Raw genomic sequence first — 20,456 nt, 5'->3', positions numbered from 1 at the left:
GAGTTTTTTTTTTTTTTTAAGAATGTTTTTTTAGAGGAAATCGGGACCAGAAAGATCGATATCAAGGATATCGATGCATTTTTTCATTTTCAGGACAGAGACTGTAGATGGGCGACGAAAATGTTAAAGAATTGTCGCCCTGAAAGTATTTATTTCTTTATATATATATATATATATATATATATATATATATATATATATATATATATATATATATATATATAAAATATATTGAAAAATATATATTTATTTTATTTTATATCGCGTATGTTTTATTATTAAATAAAATGTCACGATGTTTTAAGCCTCGAATAAAATTCGATAAAAAAAAAATATATATCTAACGGAGAAAATGGAGTGCTAATATTAAAAGATTCTCTCCCCTCTTGTCGCGTTAATCTAAAATCTAATGTTGAACAGAGATACGTCCAATACGAGCAGATTCATTTTATTGTGATATCTGATATCCTGAAAAATACCAAAAATCTTCACTAAAAGAAGGAAAGACGAGGAAGAAAAAAAAAATCACGTTCCTAAATTCTGCTTCTCCTCGTGTTGCTGTTGCTGCGGTTGTCGTTCCTCCGTGCGTTGCTCGACCGCTGTCGGTTGAAACGTGAGCAGAGACTCCCTCGGCGAATACTCGTCCAGAAACTTTTGCAAATCGCAGAGTTTCTTAAACTCGTTTTGAATGTGTTGCATATGCTGCCACCGAAGGTTTTTCAAACGCTTTATGCATTCGGCCGGGGTCTCGTGATGGCTCGACACGTCTTTTGTGAACAATTCGTAGCAATCGCCGCGAAGCGCACGTACTATCTCCACGGAGTATCCTTGCTCTGTTAATTCTCGATTCGAATCTGTGTTCTGAAAGAAGGGGAAAATATTAAAATCGAAAAGAGCAAGGGTATTCGATTCATATTCTTATTCCATTCGCTCGCGAGAGAAGGAACCTTTTGCTGCCCCGTCGAAGTGGCGAATTTCTTGCTGAGAACCCGATCGATTAGACCGATGATGTAACTTTTGGTCGCTCGAAGATTAAAATCAGGATTTAAATCCCCTCCGGCGTACGTGTTCTTCCTATTGGGAATATCTTGTTCCTCGTCCTTGACGGCCAACTCGCAATACGAGCTATCCTCTCTCGTTTCCTCCGTGTTGCTCGTCGACTCTTTTCCAGGGCTGCAAGGCGAATCTTGCCTCGTGGTGGATCGTTGGCACGGTTTACAGATCGGCCTGGCGTTCTCCTCTTCTTTCGGCAACTCTTCCTCCTTCGTATAATCGTTCGTGTCGACCGCCAAACTTTTATGCTTGGGCTATAGAAACATGTCGTTCAATGAAAATTCATTTATAATTGAGAGAAGAGAAAATACTTGCCAATTCTTCCCCGTTGTTTTTCGAAGTTTGCGAGGCGCACCCTTTCAAGATGGAAAGTTTATTCGGCAGAGGGTCGCTTTTCTTCTTCCCTTGCACGTTTCGATTTTCCTCCACGCCTTCCTCCGCATCCATCTTCTTTCTGTTCCCGTGCTTGGACAAGTTGAATCTCAATCTACCCCTTGTGTACAACAGGTCGGCATCTTCGTGGTCGCCCAACTCGCGTTTTGTAAATGATTCACGTTCATAATTCAAATCACGTTCGAAATATTCGAAACGGAATTCGTTTTCGAATTGGATCGTTACCTGATGGTGGTCGTCCCTCATGTAATAGCTCTCCTTCTTGTAACTATTCTTCATCGATCGCGGATATTCGTAACAGATATTGTCGTTCTCACCCGAGTGCAATATATTCTTCATGATCGAGTGCACCTGATCCTGCTCGATCCTGCATTGACGTCGATGAGTATTCGGCTGCCTTTTCCGCGAATGATAATGAGCGTACGCTGATCCGTTACAAGCCGATACCCCGTACAATCTCGGCGACAGAGTGTTGCTCTGCGACTTCTTGAACGTTTGACCCGTTGGATTTGTCAATAAATTCTCGTACTCGTTCAAAACGGCATCCATATTTTTGGAACAACTGGCGAGAAGGGAAATAATGGTTCTAATTTTTTTTCATTAAAAAATAATTGAATAATTAAAAAAAAATTGGTTACTTTGTCCTTCCCATCGAGTACTTCACAGTTTCAGGAGGGCAATGGCAAGAGGGACAGTGTTGCACTTGATCTTTCGTTCTTCTCACGCGTCTCCTTACCAAATCTGGCGGCATCTCGGATCGTGGTTGATTGCATTTTAGGCAACGTTTCAGATCGTGATACGATTCCACTTGTTTCCGTCTTTCTTCGTGATATCTCTGCGTCGGGCAACATTCTTCAGTGTCCTGGAAAAAAAAGTTCGGTTCGTCGCCGAATGGTTAGATTTCCCCGGGCGGAGAAATTAAAAGAGGAAAATAAGGTGGACCTAACCGTTTCTGTATCTTGTCGGTCCATCATCTTGCTGTCAGAATGCTGTCAAAACCTTCCGTGGAATTTGCACCTTCCCACGTCCCGGATAATCCGGATTTCAATAATATCTAATTGACCTTCGTTCATAATAAATTCTGCTTTTCCATTGAAAAAAATTAGCGAAAGGAAAAGGCGAGAAAGTGTAGAGAGGATAAAGGTTGTTGGTTTCGTATATGTTACGAAAGTCACGGATCAAACGTATGCTGGCTAAAAAATTGACTCGCGCAGTTACTTCGAGAAAGAATTAAACGCCGAGGTAGGCGCTGGAGAATAATGGATAAAAGATTAATTTTTAATATTTGCAATATAATAATCGGTGGGAGTGAATATAAAGAAATTTTTAGAATGGATGTAATGTCGAGAAATAATTTTTCTTTAAAATAAATCTATATCTCCTACCTTATCACGTGTTCGTGATTATATGTCATCGCAGATTATTTGTTGTACGGGCAATTTGAATAAATATATTATATCACTGCACCATTAGATTCCTATTTCGTTACGTTATACGATCTATAAAATGATAAAAATCTCGCGTGCAATGTTTTTTGTATCGATCGATAAAAAAATCCTTGAAAAAGGTGGCATATCGAGTGAGAAACAATAATCGCGTTTGTTGCAACACTCGCGTGAATATCGTTGAAAAAGGAACTGAGCTACTTGTTACAAAAAAGAACAATGAAGAAAAAATCGGTGACAAAAACACTCGAAACGACATTGGAAAAAAGCGAATATTTCTGCGAGAATGAAATACTGCCGGATCTTCGAGCACGCCAAAGAATTACATCGAGGGAAGAGAAGTCGGCGTATCCAACTATGATTGGCCTGCCATCTATCAATCCAAAATCCGTAATAGGAAAATACTTTGTGGAATACGCGAGTTCCGGAACGTTACACGGTTTGAATCATTTTGTCGCGCCAAATAAACATCCTATTGAGAGGTAAGTAGACATGGACGATATATATATTAACGATCATAATGATTTTTAACAAATGAAATATTCGTTCACAAGATTCTTAATATTGTTGTGCGTTGTTGGAGCTCTGGTGTGCTTGATCGTTTTGTCGAATATTTTCTGGGATCGTTATCAGAATAACGCCACGGTTATCGTAATGGATAATAATCAAGATTCGTTTAAAATTCCACGATGGTCTCTATTCATTTGCATGACTCAGACTATAGATCCAATGAAAATGACGGAAGTGTTTAAAAAGTAAGATCTGTCCTCGTGTATAAGATAAAATCTTTTTTAACATGTTGAATACGTTAGATACGATATTAAAGACACACCAGAGGCAAGAGAGTTCTTCACCTTTCTCGGTACCGTCACTTACGAAAATATGATGGAAACGCCTATTTTCGACAAAGTTCCAGCGAACAAGTGGTTAGAGATCCTTTACGATTTAAAGCAAGATATAGGCTCGAACCTGTTGTCAGAGAAACCTTTTGATCCTTACGAGACTTGGATGGTGACAGAAAAAGGATTGTGTCTCGTGTCAAGAAACGTGTTTGCAGTTTATGCTACGTTGAAGTTGGTATTCCTTTTTTTTTCTTACTAGTAGTAACAACAAATAATTGTTCGATCAAATGATTATGTATAATCTTTTATGCAAGCTATTGGAAAAACGATAATTGGACCGCGATTCCTGTACCAGATAATCTCCTGTATTACAATACGTCCATGGACAGTTTAACAGAAAATTTTAATACACCTTACAATGCTACGGTGGGAATACAAATGAATGTTTCTATTCCATCTTGAAAATTATAATATAATTAATAATAATTAATAATTAATAATTATTTATATAATAGAAAAATTTAATAAATTAATTTTTTTCTCTTCTCAGTTCACTGTGTCCGATCCTTTCGAATTGATAACGTACGACATTTCTATGATAAAGACACAACCGAAGAAAATTTACAGAAATACAATATTGGCGTCACAGATTCAGACGAAACCTAATGTCCAAGAACTTTCTATTCATCAAAGAAAATGTAAATTTTTCAGCGATGGCGGTTTAAAAACGTGGCCAGTTTATACAAAAAATATGTGCATCATAGAATGCAGAATGAAAGTGATACAAGATAATTGCAATTGCCGTCCCCATTTTGCCAGGCCCATTGGTAAGCCACGTTAAAATCGGCATGACGTTATTAAATATAAATGAAAAATTTTTTAATTTTTGCAGATGGTGTAAACACGTGCAATGCAACGCAACTTCGTTGCATCGGTAATATAAGAAAGAAGCTTTTTCTATACGAATATCCTTTTTTTTGCAAGTGTTTCCCAAACTGTAATGTCGTTTCCTATCAAATCAGAAATATCGGAGAGACTAACATGTATTTATTAAATTTAATTTATATTAGGGTAAAAAGAAAAAAATAAGAAATAAAATAAATAAAATTTGTCAAAATTAAAATTATTTCAGAGATCAAATGGATATAAAAATGAACGCAATAATTATGATTATTGAACTTCCACGAATCATTTATTACCGGTCATTGTTATATGGCTTTACTGATTTACTAAGTATGTATGGAAATATCTTTATTTATTTATTTGTATTTTTTATTTCCTGAAAATATAATAATTCAAAGAAATAAATACAAAATAGGTATGTCAAATTCTATAATTAAAATTAAGTAAAATAATAAAAAAATGATTCCAAATTATAATTCAATCTTATACCAGAAATATAAGGATATATATGTGTGTATATATTAAATTAAAAAGTAAAAAAAGAAAAAATGGTTAATATAAAAAAATCTTTTAAGTCTTTTTCAAAACTTACTTAAATTTACTAATTATTAAACTAATAAAAGTTTTTATTAATGTGTATCTTACATTACAGCTAGTATTGGAGGAGCAGCAGGATTATTTCTGGGAGCTAGTGTATTATCCTTTGTTGAAGTATTCTATTATGGTACCATTCATTTGTGCTTCTATATGAAACGAAATAGAAAATCCAAAAAGACAACCAAAATGTCTAAATTAATATAGAGAGCTTATTTCATTTTTTTCTACTTTATAAGGAAAGGTATCATTGAAAACACACAGGCATGAAATATTTAAAAAATATTGTTTATCATAAACATGTTATCTCTTTTCAATAGGACACGATGTAAAATAAATATCATCACATACATATATAACTGTACACGCGATAAGTCTATGTCGCGTAATGATTGTACATCAATTTACAAAGAGAATTAAGAACAGAATTACAACTTCTGAATGAAAACTTCTTGTTTTGATTGATTTTAACTTTCTTATATCAATCAATGATAAAACAATCAATAATAAGACTAGCTAAAAAGACGCTAAAATATCACTAAACGGAGTTCCAGGTTCTTTTGCTGCTGCTTCAAAAGTTTCCACGAAAGCCTTCTTTTGAGTTTCCTTAGATAACTATTGAAAAGAATATCATTGTTATTAATATCGTAGAATTTATTTATATTTTTATTATAGAATTATATGCACCTTGCGATAAAAATCAGAAGCAGCAATGCATAATATCTTTTTATCCTCGTATTCGTGTTTTCCTATTCTGGATTGAATATAAGGAAATCTGAATAAAAATGCTAAGGAAATTTACGACAAATGAACGGGTTAATGAAAAATTATAAAAAATACGGAAGGATACAATGCTCTTAACCAATGATTCGTAGATGCACTAATAAAAAAACAAGATAAGCACCACGTCGACATTGTAATTGGCAAACTCTGAATAAAGTTTGGTAAGCTAAATACAACCCAGTCTTGGAGAAGTTCCATTTGCGCGCAAGTGCATGCTCTTTCGCAAACCTGTAAAGAATTATTTTATTATTTTAAATTGTTCACAATTATAAACTTATGTTTTCATGATTATTAATTTATTTTATTACGTCGATACGTATTATTGATCATTAATGATACAAACCTTAAATACAACAGCGGAAAGTAATCGTGGATGAGGTTGTTGCGGCGATAAAAATTCCCCTATAACTTTAGTTAAAATTTCTAAAGGTGGAAAGAAATCAGCAAGCACGCCGGATAAGACTGTACATAAAAGTTCCACTTCCATAGAATGTCCCCTTCTAATTTTATCGAAAATTGCGGAAGTACGTTCTATAGATCGAACTAGTGTTTCCGGTTCAATATCTGGTAATGGTTCCTCTGTTTTTAATTGATTCAATCTATCGGATGATTCCGTATACATGCAAGTCAATAATAATTGCAAGGCGGGTAACGATAACATAGGACTAGGCTGTTTTAAACGATCGATCGCAACTTTTACTATTTGCTCGGCAACCTTTCCAATCACACTTTTCGTTGCTACGAGTCGTTCGAGTCCCTATATCGATTATGTGAAAACAAAATTATATAAAAAATTAACGTATAAGCGATACATGCGTTTTAAAAAATTAGTATTTACACGAGCACACATTAATATACCTGCAAAAGGGTTTGATGCAAACTATAAGAAATATTTTGCGATGTAAGTAAAGTGAGAACTAATTCTAACACGGCTGGTGCTTCCGTATCTGGTGGAGTATCTTCTGCGTGCTCTAATAAAAAGAACACCAGAGCCCACATCACACCTTGATGCTCTTCGCTTTGACTCAACACACTGAATTAAATAAGCAATTAATTTCGGCAAAAAAAAAAAGGAAAAAAAAATACATATAAATCAGAATAGAAAGGGATAAAAATTATTTGTCTTACCCGCTCAAATCTTGCGCGTCAAGATGTTTCTGTATATATTCTATCGCTAACGGATGTATAATATTCATCGTCTCCTCGCAATTTGCAAGCACAGCGCTTTGTAACAGGTACAACGAGCCATGAAGGGCGGATACTTTTGCAGGTAAGAAGTTCGATTTGAGATTTGCATCTACTAAACGCTTCACTTTATCCAACGTTTCAAAATCCTTAAAAGCATATAATACATACAACAAATGAAAAAGAAATAAAATAGTGAAAAATTATTATCGTATCAGTAATTATATTATGGCCAAAAAAAAAAAATAAAGAAATTTGGAATACATACCAATGGTGTTAATACTGCAGCAGCTTTACAAACGGAAATTACTAAGTATTGATGTAAAATATCATTCTCTGCAGGATGGATTCTAGAGATTTCCAAACACATGTCCAACATCCATTGATACTGAGCTCTTTCGACGAACAACTCCGAAATTGCTAGAATAGACTTGACAGTCTCCGTAAGCAATTGTATAGGTGTATTAGCTTGCGGAGACATCCAAGATGTATAAAGTTCTATTAAGAAACGAAGACAGGAATCTAAATCGAGCGACGCTGACATTAACGCATCGTTCCTCCTATTCTTTAAGTTAAGAACAGAGGCGTTCAATTTGTCTTCATACAAGTTACATAAGGACCACAAGTAAGAAACGGAAAGTTGACTGTACGTATACTTGCTCAAATTCGCAACCCTTTCCACGTTTCCCCGATGGAAGATGTGGTCCATGTTTAAGCCATAGTTAACCTCCAAATCGTTCATACACTCGTATTTCCACGTGAGTAAATCTTGAATCGCGTACAACTTTTGTGAGCTAATTTTATGAACCGAAAGCTGAGGATCCCTCGGATGATGAATCACGGAACTGGCCTTTGGATTGCCTGGATAAGGAAGAAGCAAAGTATGCAACAGCAATTTCGTTATCGCTTGTACGGCCAAGGTACTCGCTTGAATTAACGTAGGAATTTCTTCTCTTGATACATTTTCATTTTGTGACAGATTGAGCACACCCAGCAGAGCCATCCATATTTCCTCGAATTGTAATCGGGAAATCCAGCCCAACAGATTTATCCTGTAAATAAATTGCTCCAAGATTTCCACCTCCTGGAGAAGATTCGACTCCGAGGGTAATAACGGGAAGTGACATTTAGTTGGACCGGAACCGACAACGTTCCAATTTTGCTTCCAAACCAATGGCGGAGTTAGAATATAAGAATTTACCAGCGGTTGGCGGCTAATGCTTACGATTAAATCTTGTATCGTGTCGAACATATAACGTGGAATATTTGTCGATGATTGCTCGTTTTGGCATCGTTCCAACCAAGCGATGAGATTAGCCATCCGTGTGCAAGCATGGGCGAAATCTTTAGTATCCTCATCTTCCAGCGCTGGATCTAAAGCACGTGTATCTATAACTGGTAAGGCGTCGAGTGTCGTTAGCAAATATTCTACTATCCTTGTTAATGAAGCAGCACCGCTACAAACCCACGAATACCTTGTGTTTTCCCCAAAAACTTTATTAGGGCCAGGATGTTTTAAAATCTCAGATGCGCAACTCAACGCGAGCTCCATATTCCTTGGTTTCAATTTTTTCACCTTTTTCTCGTCACAATGTACCATCCAGTACGTTAATTCTAGGCAGAGAACTGCAAATTTGGCTAAATCTTCTTCAGATTTTTTATCGATTTTCGCTAAATTATATTTGGCTAATTTTGACAACGTTTTCATATATATCTTTACAGCTGGTATTAACATAAAAAGTACATCCCAATATACCGACTCGTTTAGAAGTTCGTTCAATCGAATCGCATACTTCAACTCCCTTGAATTGTTATTCGATTGTGTTGGATTGTAAATATAATGCGGTTTAGGCATTAAATCGATGACGTAATGAATATGTTCCAATAAGCATTGTTTGGCGGCACTATACAATGGACTAGTTTCAAAATTAAAATCTTTCTCGTTTTGTGCTACACCAAATTCTAATTTTTGGCACTTCTCTACGCTCGTTCGTACGCCTAATATTATGCATGGCTTCAATATCGCGATATTGAACTCTTTGGAAGACAAAATACCAAGACAATCTTCAAAATCCAAAACTTTTAATAATTGCGCTGCTTCTGACAGGTTATAATTAATATTTGAATTGCAACATCGTAATTTTACCTGTGACAAAAACCAATTACGATCCAATTGAATACTTTTCACGGTGGATGGATTAAACGGTCTACATTGATCAAGTTCTAGAGGGGACAAATCGTAGTATTGTACTCCTAATTTGTTTAATAAACTAACTAGTCCGCCATGTTTCTTCGCAAGCTTGGTCATTTGAAGTGTCTCCATAATTTTGGTAAAATCATCTTTCGACAATTGTTTCATCACATCCGCTGCAGGCATAGTCAATAAAATTTCTACTCTTCGACTAGCTATTTTCGCTGCCATCCTTGACAATGCAAGATATTTAGTCGATAATAATCTCGGTATCAATGTCATTAAAACAGCTCCGCTCTGCGAATGATGAGCACCTTCTATACATTGTAAAAGTCGTTTGACGAAACTAGGTGGTGACAAATCTGTGCATTTGGTTGCAATTGCTTGTACTAATAATCCACTAGCTGCAGGATTTCTATGTATAGCTGTTGTCAACAGATCTCTGACAGGTGATTCAATAGCGTTATTTACTGTCTCCTCTGTATGATTAACTAATAACCATGTCAGAGGTTCTGCATCGCACAAAGTTTCGCACACGTAATCGCAAAACAATATAATACCACCTTTTCTAATGATTTGAATATTAATGCTACTGTCATAGTTTATATTTTTCTCTTCACTCGGAGGGCAGTGTACGACAGTGTATTCCGCTCTGCGGGTGCCCAATATCTTTGACCAAAAGGTCATTTCATTATAGCCTAATAAAGTCATTAAATAAGCCCATTGGCAAGTTAATGTTGGACACTTGTTTCCAATGTTTAACATCAAGAAATTTAGATCAGTAATTGGTAGCTTTTCTTCTTCAAGAACGTTTCGACCTTGAATCATTTGTATTACAGCATTTGCAACTTTACAATGACTTCCAGACTCGAACATATGAATACATAATTGCAGGAAGAATGCGAATTGATGGATTAAATAGTAATCATTTTCTATTGATTCCGAAAATGCAACGTATGGATCACTAAGATTAGGATTTAATAATCCAAGAAGATTATAAACTTTACAACCTACTAAGTTAATAACGTTAAAAATAAATCTAGCTAATATCCTTTCAGGTGGTACTTTGACAAGTTGGCTGTCTAAAACATTTAGAGGATCTGTAGTTCGAGAAGTTTTTGTGTGAAGAAAGGATTGTGATAACTCTGAAAAATTTATACTCAAATCGGAAAGCCGCGCAAGCATTGCTTCTTCCTTTGAGCATGCTATCAAAGATAATAAAACAACGTTTACTACCCCTAACCATCGTTTTAATCTCAAACTTGAAGTATCTAAAGAATCGGGTCTAGCAAAAAGTACTTTTAAAAGAGGATCAACTGGTCTAAAAACCGTGGGAGAAATAGCTGCAAACAATTTAACCATAGCTACATGTGCTTTCTCCGATTCTATTCGAATTTTTCCGGCTGCTAACATAGGAAGAACAGAATCCATTGTCAATCTAGACCATCTTCTCCATTTTTCTTCTCCATTACCATCTCCACTGAATCTAGATTCCGTTAAACATAATGCTAAAAGTTCGATAATTTGGTAATACTCCACAAGACGTAAAAGCATTGAAATTAAAACTTCTCTTGTGGTCTCAAGCTCTCTTTGCTCTACTGGATTCAAACTTGCATTTCTAATTAAAAACACATCTTCTACAACCGGAGCGAGAGCCGGTATACAATATGTAAGAGCTGGTTGTCCACTTGCCATAAGTCCATCGCATAATTGAATTATCTTTGGAATTCCTATTATGGCTTTTGAATGATTTTTCTCATACGATAAATGAACTAAGAAATTGAAAATCTTTGGTAATAGATCCTCCGTTTGTTTCACATGACCTTCTTCGATGAATTCAAACTGTTTTAATACAAATCCAATGAATATTCTCTCAGAATCCAGCAAACAATAATTAACTCTTAATTGCACTAACTGACTAAGTAACATTAATACTTGACACTGTAACGACACGTTACTTGTTACAGTATATTGTTTCAAGGATTTTATAACCATTGGCTCAAAGAGACGAATAAACGAAGCTACCGAGGTTTTTTGATCAGATGATCTCGATAAATTTTTAAAAATAGAAGAAAATTTTCTATCGCCTTTTCTATGTAACAAACCTATCCACCTGAAATAAATTATGAAATAATTTATATAAAAAAAATATATTTATATACGTATATATTACTACAATATAATAATATAAACTCACCCGGTATCTGGTTCGTTTTCACCCCTGCAATTGTTTCCTATGGATTTTATAGTATCTGCCATTTGTCTTGCAGGACTTTGAAAACAATAATTATAAAATCCCTTAATATCATCCCATAACATAGTTATTCTGTCTGAATTTTTCTGAATATCGAATTCATTCCACTGTGCACACACATTAGTACTAAATAAACACTTCAATAGTTGTTGAACACATTGAACGGTTGCGGTTGGAGATAACACAACAGTATTTTGTAAATAATATAGAATTTCTTCCGCAATTTGAGCTGCTTCATTAACAGATATAATTTCAAGAATTTGTGATAGAACATCTAAAATCGCATTTAGCAGAGACAAATACATTTCACTAGCATATGGTTCAAGTGTGGCTAAGTAATTCAAATGTGCTGCTTTAAGAATTTCATACATTTTCATGTAATGCGATGTAGAAACAAACGCACCCATTTGTTCTTTTCCAAATTTTGAGCTTCCAATTTTTTCTCCTTTTTCTTTCATCTTCGGTTCAGACATTATTTTTTTCTTTGGAGATAACGTTTGCGTAGATGATAAAGATGGTAACGTTGTTTTTGTACTAGTTTGTGTCAATTGTACATCATCAATTATATGAACAAATATATTTAACACTCTCATAATATGTATTAATAACAATTCTATTTGTTTATCTTTAAATGTACCCCACCAAGTTTTGGTTGGATCATTAGGTTTAAAATTACAAAAAGCTAAACCTGATGCAAGATTGCCAGCAAGAAGTACCAAATGTTTATGTGTTAATAGATCTAAGCTTATAGGAGATGATGATAATAAAGGTAGAGCTAAAGATAAAAGACCATTGCTCACGGACGATGGCATCATATCGTTTGTAAAATTTGAATCACTAATATCTAATCGACTACCGCTTTTTTTATGGGATTTTTTCAACAATGTTTTCGGTGAAATACAATCCCATCCTCTAATATATACTGTAGTGCTGTATACTTCGCTTAAACGAAAAAGAGCTTCACAACAGCCATATACTAAATATTTTGATGACTGTACTCCAAGAATTTCTGCCAACATATTAATTATAATTGACAATGAATATTCTATATTTGGACGATAGTTCATGGCATCATGAAAATTTAAAGCTGTAAATGGCTGTATAGAGGTATTTATAAAGAACTTCTGTTTCTGTTGACAAGAAGATAATTCTACAGAACTTCTGGTTACTGCACTTAAAAATTTTTCTGTGTATTGCACAGCTTTTCGCGTAATAACATCATCGTGTGGCTGTTGATAATGTAACAAAGGAATACTTCTAAAAAAAAATATATATTATATTAATAAAAAAATTTTAAACTATTAATGTAATAATATAAATACACAAATAAACAATATAAATTTAAGAAATAAATAATATAAATTTCGACAATTACTTTACAATAGCATCAGATGCTGCATGTCTAATTCTTTGATCTTGATCACCTAATAGCGTTACAATAACATCGATAAAATGTTTTTGGAACATTGATCCACCACTTATATGTTCTATAGTAACATACGATATCTCACTCAATAATTCCACTAATTTAATTTTCACCAGAAAATATGGATTCTTTACTAGTTGAGGTAATGCAGTTAATATAGTAATTCCATGTTTATTGTCAACAGACTCTAACAATTCTGGTAGACATAAACTAAGTGCTGTTAATGTTTGTCGACATGTAGTAGCAGAATCATCTTCTAAACCCTATTTTAAACATGTCATAGATCAAAAATTTCGAACATTCATTAATATTAAAATTAATAAGTTTTAATATAAGAATTTACCTTTAAAAGTAATTTAATCAAATTTTCTAAAGATATAATGCCACGAATTTTATTTGCGATTTCTTCTTCAAATTTTTTAAAAGATCCTCCATATTGAATATATATAGATTTTAAAAATGTACCAATAATAATTGATACATTACCCCTAATTTGAGGATCTGGATGATTTGCAAATAATAAAATATCTGTTATCATTTGTTCATTTTCATTAGAATTTGATTCTTTTGCAACAGGAATTAAAAATAAATTCGGGCAAAGTCTTAAAATATAAGCCACGCAAGTTAAAGCAAGAGATTTTACACTAACACGAAAATATTTGTCTGGTATCACATAACCAACATTGCCAGTTAAGAGGAAAGATGATACTAAATAACGACAACAAAATTTTAAAGATATATCAGAATCTGTAAAAGTTCCAATGTCTATTTCCCGTAATGAAAAATCTAGAGAAAGTTTTTTAGGAGAAGCGATAGATGATGCAATTTCCTCAGTACCGTCTATATCTCTTGCTTCGTTTTGTATATTTGAATAAAATTTTTCCGATTTTTCTATTTCATTTCCAATGTCACTACCTTCTTCAACTGTTTCATCTAGAATAAAATAATTTAAATGATCATTTAAACATAATTATTTTTTAATTAATACAAATCACATTTATATTATAGATTTGATCTTACTATCAGTTACTCCAAATTTCAAACTACTATAATTTTCTAAAATCTTTCCTTTCATTTCTATAATATTATTTGTACATTCCTTGGAAATTTGTAAATTTTGTACCAAAGGAGTTTCAGAATCTAATATCCACTTTTCTACCTTTGGATTTATTTCAGGTAAATCAGAATCAAGTAAATTTAGAGTATAATCTTCACAAGCAGTTGCAGTACTAGAAGTACTTGCTTGACTTAATGATAATGTCATTTCATTTTGATTTAATACTATTCTGCTATGTGTTATACCTTGATTTGATAATAATAATGATACTAAAACTTTTGAAGGTGACTTTAAAAATTGTGTCAATGTTTCCAAAATAGCATTTATAACATTATGATCAGAATGCCATTTTGTATAATGTAAACATAGTTCATAAATTTGTAATAAAGTATCTGTCTGAACTATGTCATCATCTTGAATTTCTGAAGAGTTGCATATATGTGGTAAAATTATTCTTATACAACCAAATATACCAATAATGGTTGCTATACGACTTTCATCTTCATTTATAGGCACTACAATAGCTGAAAAATGTTTAATTTATAAAAAAATATATTATTTAAATATAATATTTATAAATTTACCTAAAAGATATTTCAATACATAATTTAAAAAAAATTGTGGTTTTCGACAATTTAAACATGTTGCTAAAATCATATTTGCTGCAGCTCTACGAAATGCTGCTTGTACAGAAGATATATTTTCAAAGAATGCTTTCAATAATGTCTAGAAAAAGAAATCATAGACATATATTTATTAATATCATGCATATTGAATTATATGGTAAACATAAGAAATTACCTTGACATCATTGTCTGTCATAAAAGGCCCTAATGCTTTCATAATTAATGGTAATGATTGTGACAGTGTTTCAATTACAGATTCCTCAGATCGATGTGCAATAGTTACTATGCATGGTATCAAATTAAATACATATGCTTTTCCTCTTGTAGGGCGAATCATATGACTGAGGAGTCCAAATCTCCAAAGAGCAGCTCTTAATGTTCTAGCAGGTCCATTTCTTTTTATTTCATTATAAAGTTCTATTTGAACTTTAACAATATTACTGTCAGCCATTGCCTTTCAAATAAAATAGTTATTAAAAAATATATAGCTCTATTACAATTATTATTAAAGGTTATAAAACTTAAATATTACCCTTATAATTTTATTTAATGTTTCATCTGCTACCATTCTGACATCAGATTCATCATCATTACACAATATCAATAATGTTTCAATTGAAAGACTAAGTACCTGAGGAAACTTGGGTGCTACTTTAACAGTTGGTGAACATATTCCTTCTGTTATTATCATGCAACATGTTAATTTATCTTTCCTTTTTGTAAAATAAAACCATATATATATATATATATATGTATATATTTAAAATATAAAGTATGTTAAATATTTTTATTAAGTTATATAATTTTTACTAATTTTTTTTATAGTAATAATTTATTATAACAATTTTATAAATATATTGAATTAAGTGTACAATGTTTTATCATAAGTATTTAAATATAAATTAAATATAAATAAAAATAATCTATTTAATTTATTAATTTTTTTTGTTATTGTATTCATAAAATCATTTTCATTATTAAATGACAAAAATTTATTCTTGTACCTTGCATTCGAATCTGACAGAAGAGTGTTTGACTCTTGAGCTGATTTTAAAGCTTCTATAGCTTTTAATACGTTATTTAATGTTGTCATTTTGCCAAATATAATTTAAAAAATTATTTTCCACTTTTTACAAATCAATGAGTTTTAATAAATTACATTTTGATAATGTAGGCCGAATTTATGACAGACACATCGTACACATATATAAAACTACATGCTGCTCAGTACCATATTTATTTGTGATTCAAACGTCAGACTAAAAACAATTCTCCACAGTCTTTAATTATACAATAGAACGAGGCATAAGAAAATTGGTGAATTCGACGTTTAATGCGTATTTGCCGTTATTCGTAAGAGTAAGAGCCACCGTTTAAATACTAACCCTATTGTATACAGGATAAAATGAATACAATGTACGTATAATCTTTATTTTTATTTAAAAACTTGGTAATAATCTAGATTATATTGATATAAAACAAGATAAAAAATATTAATGTTATTTAAGTAATGAAAAAAAAATGAAAAGATAGATATAATACATCATGTATAATGAATATAAAAATATGTGTTTGTAAATAATTCATCTGATTAATTTTTGAAAAATGTAATATAATTAATAATTTATATATTGTATAAGTTATTATAGAATTTATATATTTTTAGATTTTTTAATAAAGATAATATATGTGAGTGAGTTAAAAATAATATTTAAGAGGCATATACAATAAGATTAATTAATATAGATGTTATTATTAATAATGTAGATAGAGGTATATTTAATTTATTTCGATAATAGAAGATAATAATTAACCTATTTATTATTCAATTCTTTGGGTAGCCATATTACGTTGGAACATTTCGATTGCGTAGCGAGCTCGAAATTTATCTCAAAATGAATTTACTATTGTCAGTGCAATATAAATTCATGGTTTGAGGATTTAGTTCTTAAATTTTTTTTTTAATTTATATTTATTGAATAAAATATATAAATTTTTATTAATATCAGTCTTTCATAATTTGTAACTAATATATTAGTAAATTTATAAATTGTAAGTTATAACTTGTAACAATGAACTGCGAATAGAGTTGGTGAATAAGGAGAACAAGTTTCGCCTTCTTTTCCATCGTATATTACCGGCAAAAGAATTATAGTGTGCAAAAAAATATTTATTTCCATTTAATTAACTAAATATAACTATTTTCGAGATATTTCGAGATAATTTAACAAAAGCTACATAATAATATATATAAATATAAATATATATATATATATATATATATATTAGTAATTTTTAAACATATTTCTTAATAAAACGTAATGTAACGCATTGTTAAATAGAATATTTACAATGTTTTGTATACGATCCATTACACTCTTTCAAATATTATTTGACATAAAAACGCTAGTTACGACTCAAGAACAAAGGTTTGATTTACATAAAGGAGTATTTCTAATTACATTTTCGTTGTTTTTTTATCCAAAAATTAAATTATAAATATTTTTAGCATCTGTTATATATTTTTATCTTCAAAGTTTTCTTTAATGCAATATAAAATTATTTATTAAATTATTAATACATATTGTTTATAAAAATAAATATTAATTTTAATTATTTTAATTATTTTCATATATAAAATGTATATTCTGAATTAGGTTAGATTGATGAAAATGAATTATTCAATTTACTCTTATATTATAAATTCATTGTTTATAATTTACAGAATCTTTAACAATTTTTGGATGTCTAAATATGCCAGGATGTGCAGCAGTTGGCTGCAACAATCGTAGTGAAAAAGGTTATATTATGAAATGTTTTCCACGTGATCCAAAATTAAGGAAAGTTTGGCAAGAACGTGTTGCTAGAGCTGATTGGGAACCATCAAATAACTCATTTCTTTGCCACGTACACTTTGAACCTCAAGAGTGGTCTATAACACAAAGTGGAAGAATTAGATTGAAAAAAAATGCAGTTCCTTCCATATTTACTGTGACATCTACTAGGAAATCTCCTAAAAAAAGAACTAAATTTGATAATATAGGTAAAAACATATTACAAGGTGAATATAATATAGAATACATGGAAAACGATATTGAACATTCGTCTATTGAACATTTAGAAGAGAAAGAATTGGATTTTCAGGAAACTGCTGAACCATCTATAGAACAATCTATTAAAAGTAATTTTAAATCTACCTATAAATCTATAGGAACTAAAAAAGAAGAGAATATTAATGTTGATCATCAAAAACAAAATATTGTAATGATTGCTGAAGATAATCTTACTGATATTAATAGTTTAATGGAGCAATATAATTTTGAAGTACAATCAAATGATAATAAAAAAGAAGTTGGATTGTCCTTAATTATGGAAAATTCAGAAACTACCCAGATACCAGCCATTACTGTGAAAAATGAAATTAAAATAGAAGTTATGGATCATAATACATTTGAAGATAGCTATGATGAAATTGAAGAAAAATTAAAACAGATTTGTGATGGTGGAATTACTGAAGATGATAATTATAAAAATGAAAATGAGAAAAAATTAAAGATTAAAAATCAAAAGGAAGATGAAATTGAAGAAAAAATGGATACAAATAGTGAATATACTAATGATAATCATAAAGTTGTTTCATCAAAAAAAAATGAAGTTGGACATATACTTACAGAGAAAGAAGAAAATGTAGAAATAATTTTTGGTACTGAAAGTGGGGATGAAAAATCATCTATGTCTCAAAATATACCAAAAATAAATAAAATGGATAATAATACTTTGAAACATGATGAAATAAGTATTAAAGATGAAAAAAAGATTTTTAATGAGGATATAGAAGAAAATTTCACTAAAGATGAAGTACATGTTATACCAAATATAAGAGCAGCTATGAAACGTAAAAGAAGAACTAGGGAAGAAATAATGAAATCAATAAAAAAATCAATTAGAAGTACTTCAGATCAAGATGTTAATTCTTCAAGCAATAGTGAATTATCTGAGCAAGACACAGAAATCAGAAATGAATTATCATTACTTTCACAGGATATAAATGATGTTTCTAAAAATGATATAGAAGTAGAAACTGCTAAATTTGTTATCAAAGTAACTGGTGACCCTGATGATGTGACTGAAATTATTGAAGAATTATCATCTAATACAATAGGAACACAAATATCAAAAGAATTTAATTCAGTTTCTAAAAATGAAGATGATGATACAGTTATCACATCTGTTATAACAGTATTATCACCTAAAAATCTTCAAGGAATTATTAATGGAGATTTTAATAATCCATTATTAAAGGATGATTATATAACTTCTAAAAAAGCATCAATAATATATATGAATCAATCTCCCTGTGAAGAAGTTATAAATTTAAATTCAATCCATAGTTCTAAAACATATTCTTCCTGTTTTAAACATATATATTCTGATGAAGAAGAAAGACATAAGATGAGGATTAATTCACCATTACAAAATTGTAATGTACAAACTTCCATGGAAAATAATACTGGTTGTGTTTCTTCAGATTATGAAGATCTCTTAGAAAGAATACAAATTCAAGAAGATGTGATTACAAAATTAACTGATCAATTAATTATTTATAAAGAATTAGAAAACAATATGAGAAATAAAAATAATGAACATGAAATGTTAACCAGAGAAATGGAATCTTCTAGAATTAATACAAGATCAAGTAATACACAATCTTTAATTATTAATAAGAAAAATTTGGAATCTAAACAAAGATTGATAGAAGATTTATCAAATAGAGTGAATTATTTTGAAGAAATGAATAAGAAATTAATGAAAACTGTAACATTGGAATCTCAACAAAAAAGAAAGCTTGAAGGACAAATTAAGCAAAAAGATAATCGAATAAAGGAACTTAATTGGAAATTAGAGAAAGCCTCAAAATATCTTGAAAGAGCAGAGAAAAATACAAATACTTATAGAAGAAAAATGTTAAACATGCAAACTATTATGAGAAGAAGAAAACTTTTAGATGAGAAGATGAGCAAATTTAATGAAATGTTAATAGAAACTTCTAAACAAGAATTTTCAGAAAAGGTTTTATCTATGGCAACAGAAATTAGAAAAGTTTGTGGAAGAAGTGGATATGATAAATTGCTTTCTTATGGATTTCCATTACCACCACTATCAGTTTTGAGGAAAGGAATTCTTAATGAAGATTTCACAGATCTCAACAAAAGTGATATAGATGAAGCACAAAATTCTATAAATATAAATGTTAAAACAGAAAAAACACATGATATAAATAATGAATCTGAAATAGATGAAAAAGACACAGAACTTTTAGATTCTGTTAATAAAGTGACTGAATATGAAAGTGCAGAAACTGTAACAGGAACTGTGCAAGATATTTTTGACGAAAACAACGATGGTGATGATTTTAGTACAAATGAACTAAGAGAACATTTCATTTTACAACTAAATGCAGTTATGTAGCCATAATTTTGTATTTTAAATCATCTTTCTTTTTATATCTTAAGAACTGTAATATTAAGTCATACTTAGATAAAAATTCTTCTATCATTGTACTATATGTACCATTGTGCTCTTAATAATTATATTTATTGTACAGTATCATCTGATGTTCTTACTTCAAATGTAAATATATATAAAAATATTATTATACATGTATAATATAAAAGACCATTTTAATTAATGAATTGCAGTATTA

At 31.0% G+C, this 20,456-nt stretch overlaps 4 protein-coding genes across 14 annotated transcripts; 2 read left to right on the top strand and 2 right to left on the bottom strand.

Annotated features, from left to right (window-relative positions):
* Window positions 1-432: 432 nt before the first annotated feature.
* On the bottom strand, window positions 433-3,230 carry LOC100872817 (uncharacterized). 5 transcript variants are annotated; one of them, XM_086903084.1, is made up of 7 exons: window positions 2,832-3,230; window positions 2,394-2,500; window positions 2,085-2,308; window positions 1,672-2,008; window positions 1,369-1,584; window positions 948-1,307; window positions 433-861 (listed from the first exon to the last, which is right to left on the bottom strand). In XM_086903084.1, exons 2-7 carry the CDS (start codon window positions 2,418-2,420, stop codon window positions 526-528), a joined length of 1,500 nt encoding a protein of 499 aa, XP_086759210.1. In that variant the 5' UTR covers window positions 2,421-2,500; window positions 2,832-3,230; the 3' UTR covers window positions 433-525. The 5 variants fall into 5 exon arrangements, with proteins under 5 accessions (XP_086759210.1, XP_086759209.1, XP_086759208.1 ...); XM_086903083.1 differs by having other exon boundaries at window positions 2,394-2,509; window positions 2,832-3,063; XM_086903082.1 differs by having other exon boundaries at window positions 1,369-2,008.
* LOC100872937 (pickpocket protein 19) lies at window positions 3,111-6,189 on the top strand. The gene is made up of 9 exons (XM_003695256.4): window positions 3,111-3,373; window positions 3,446-3,646; window positions 3,704-3,964; window positions 4,048-4,159; window positions 4,284-4,560; window positions 4,626-4,776; window positions 4,866-4,966; window positions 5,289-5,474; window positions 5,551-6,189. The coding sequence occupies exons 1-8, from the start codon at window positions 3,111-3,113 to the stop codon at window positions 5,435-5,437; spliced, it is 1,515 nt and encodes a 504-aa protein (XP_003695304.1). The 3' UTR covers window positions 5,438-5,474; window positions 5,551-6,189.
* On the bottom strand, window positions 5,503-16,001 carry htt (huntingtin). 2 transcript variants are annotated; one of them, XM_086903064.1, is made up of 15 exons: window positions 15,757-16,001; window positions 15,285-15,465; window positions 14,928-15,206; window positions 14,711-14,852; window positions 14,090-14,650; window positions 13,413-14,002; window positions 13,019-13,332; window positions 11,587-12,900; window positions 7,467-11,502; window positions 7,142-7,347; window positions 6,872-7,046; window positions 6,357-6,770; window positions 6,081-6,241; window positions 5,918-6,005; window positions 5,503-5,845 (listed from the first exon to the last, which is right to left on the bottom strand). In XM_086903064.1, the coding sequence occupies exons 1-15, from the start codon at window positions 15,843-15,845 to the stop codon at window positions 5,747-5,749; spliced, it is 8,649 nt and encodes a 2,882-aa protein (XP_086759190.1). In that variant the 5' UTR covers window positions 15,846-16,001; the 3' UTR covers window positions 5,503-5,746. The 2 variants fall into 2 exon arrangements, 1 of the variants encoding a protein (XP_086759190.1); XR_015290681.1 differs by lacking the exon at window positions 6,872-7,046.
* An 88-nt stretch (window positions 16,002-16,089) lies between these two features.
* Window positions 16,090-20,359, top strand: LOC100865031 (uncharacterized). 6 transcript variants are annotated; one of them, XM_031917555.2, is made up of 3 exons: window positions 17,203-17,409; window positions 17,478-17,813; window positions 17,897-20,359. In XM_031917555.2, exon 3 carries the CDS (start codon window positions 18,017-18,019, stop codon window positions 20,219-20,221), a length of 2,205 nt encoding a protein of 734 aa, XP_031773415.1. In that variant the 5' UTR covers window positions 17,203-17,409; window positions 17,478-17,813; window positions 17,897-18,016; the 3' UTR covers window positions 20,222-20,359. The 6 variants fall into 6 exon arrangements, with proteins under 6 accessions (XP_003695321.2, XP_086759203.1, XP_012344217.2 ...); XM_003695273.4 differs by lacking the exon at window positions 17,203-17,409 and adding an exon at window positions 16,090-16,168 and having other exon boundaries at window positions 17,478-20,359; XM_086903077.1 differs by lacking the exon at window positions 17,203-17,409 and adding an exon at window positions 16,666-16,683 and having other exon boundaries at window positions 17,478-20,359.
* Window positions 20,360-20,456: the final 97 nt, after the last annotated feature.

This window comes from Apis florea, unplaced genomic scaffold (genome assembly GCF_048593485.1).
Source record: "Apis florea isolate Af1SG1 unplaced genomic scaffold, ASM4859348v1 contig_2274_pilon, whole genome shotgun sequence".
Classification (NCBI taxonomy): Eukaryota; Metazoa; Arthropoda; class Insecta; order Hymenoptera; family Apidae; genus Apis; species Apis florea.
Note: the sequence above shows the minus strand (reverse complement) of the source record. Positions and strands in the feature narration are given on the sequence as shown.

Bases quoted from the DNA above. Each gene is read 5' to 3' on its own strand.
- LOC100872817 (XM_086903082.1), bottom strand. From the start codon at position 2,420: ATGATGGACCGACAAGATACAGAAACG. The intron at 1,308-1,368 runs GCAAGTATTTTC...ATGTTTCTATAG, and splicing joins AAAACAACGGGGAAGAATTG to CCCAAGCATAAAAGTTTGGC. The intron at 862-947 runs GTTCCTTCTCTC...CCCTTCTTTCAG, and splicing joins CTTCGACGGGGCAGCAAAAG to AACACAGATTCGAATCGAGA.
- LOC100872937 (XM_003695256.4), top strand. From the start codon at position 3,111: ATGAAGAAAAAATCGGTGACAAAAACACTCGAAACGACATTGGAAAAA. The intron at 3,965-4,047 runs GTTGGTATTCCT...CTTTTATGCAAG, and splicing joins GCAGTTTATGCTACGTTGAA to CTATTGGAAAAACGATAATT. The intron at 4,967-5,288 runs GTATGTATGGAA...CTTACATTACAG, and splicing joins TGGCTTTACTGATTTACTAA to CTAGTATTGGAGGAGCAGCA.
- htt (XM_086903064.1), bottom strand. From the start codon at position 15,845: ATGACAACATTAAATAACGTATTAAAAGCTATAGAAGCTTTAAAATCA. The intron at 14,003-14,089 runs GTAAGATCAAAT...ATTTTATTCTAG, and splicing joins GAAATTTGGAGTAACTGATA to ATGAAACAGTTGAAGAAGGT. The intron at 6,771-6,871 runs GTATATTAATGT...TAATCGATATAG, and splicing joins TGCATCAAACCCTTTTGCAG to GGACTCGAACGACTCGTAGC.
- LOC100865031 (XM_003695273.4), top strand. From the start codon at position 17,507: ATGCCAGGATGTGCAGCAGTTGGCTGCAACAATCGTAGTGAAAAAGGT.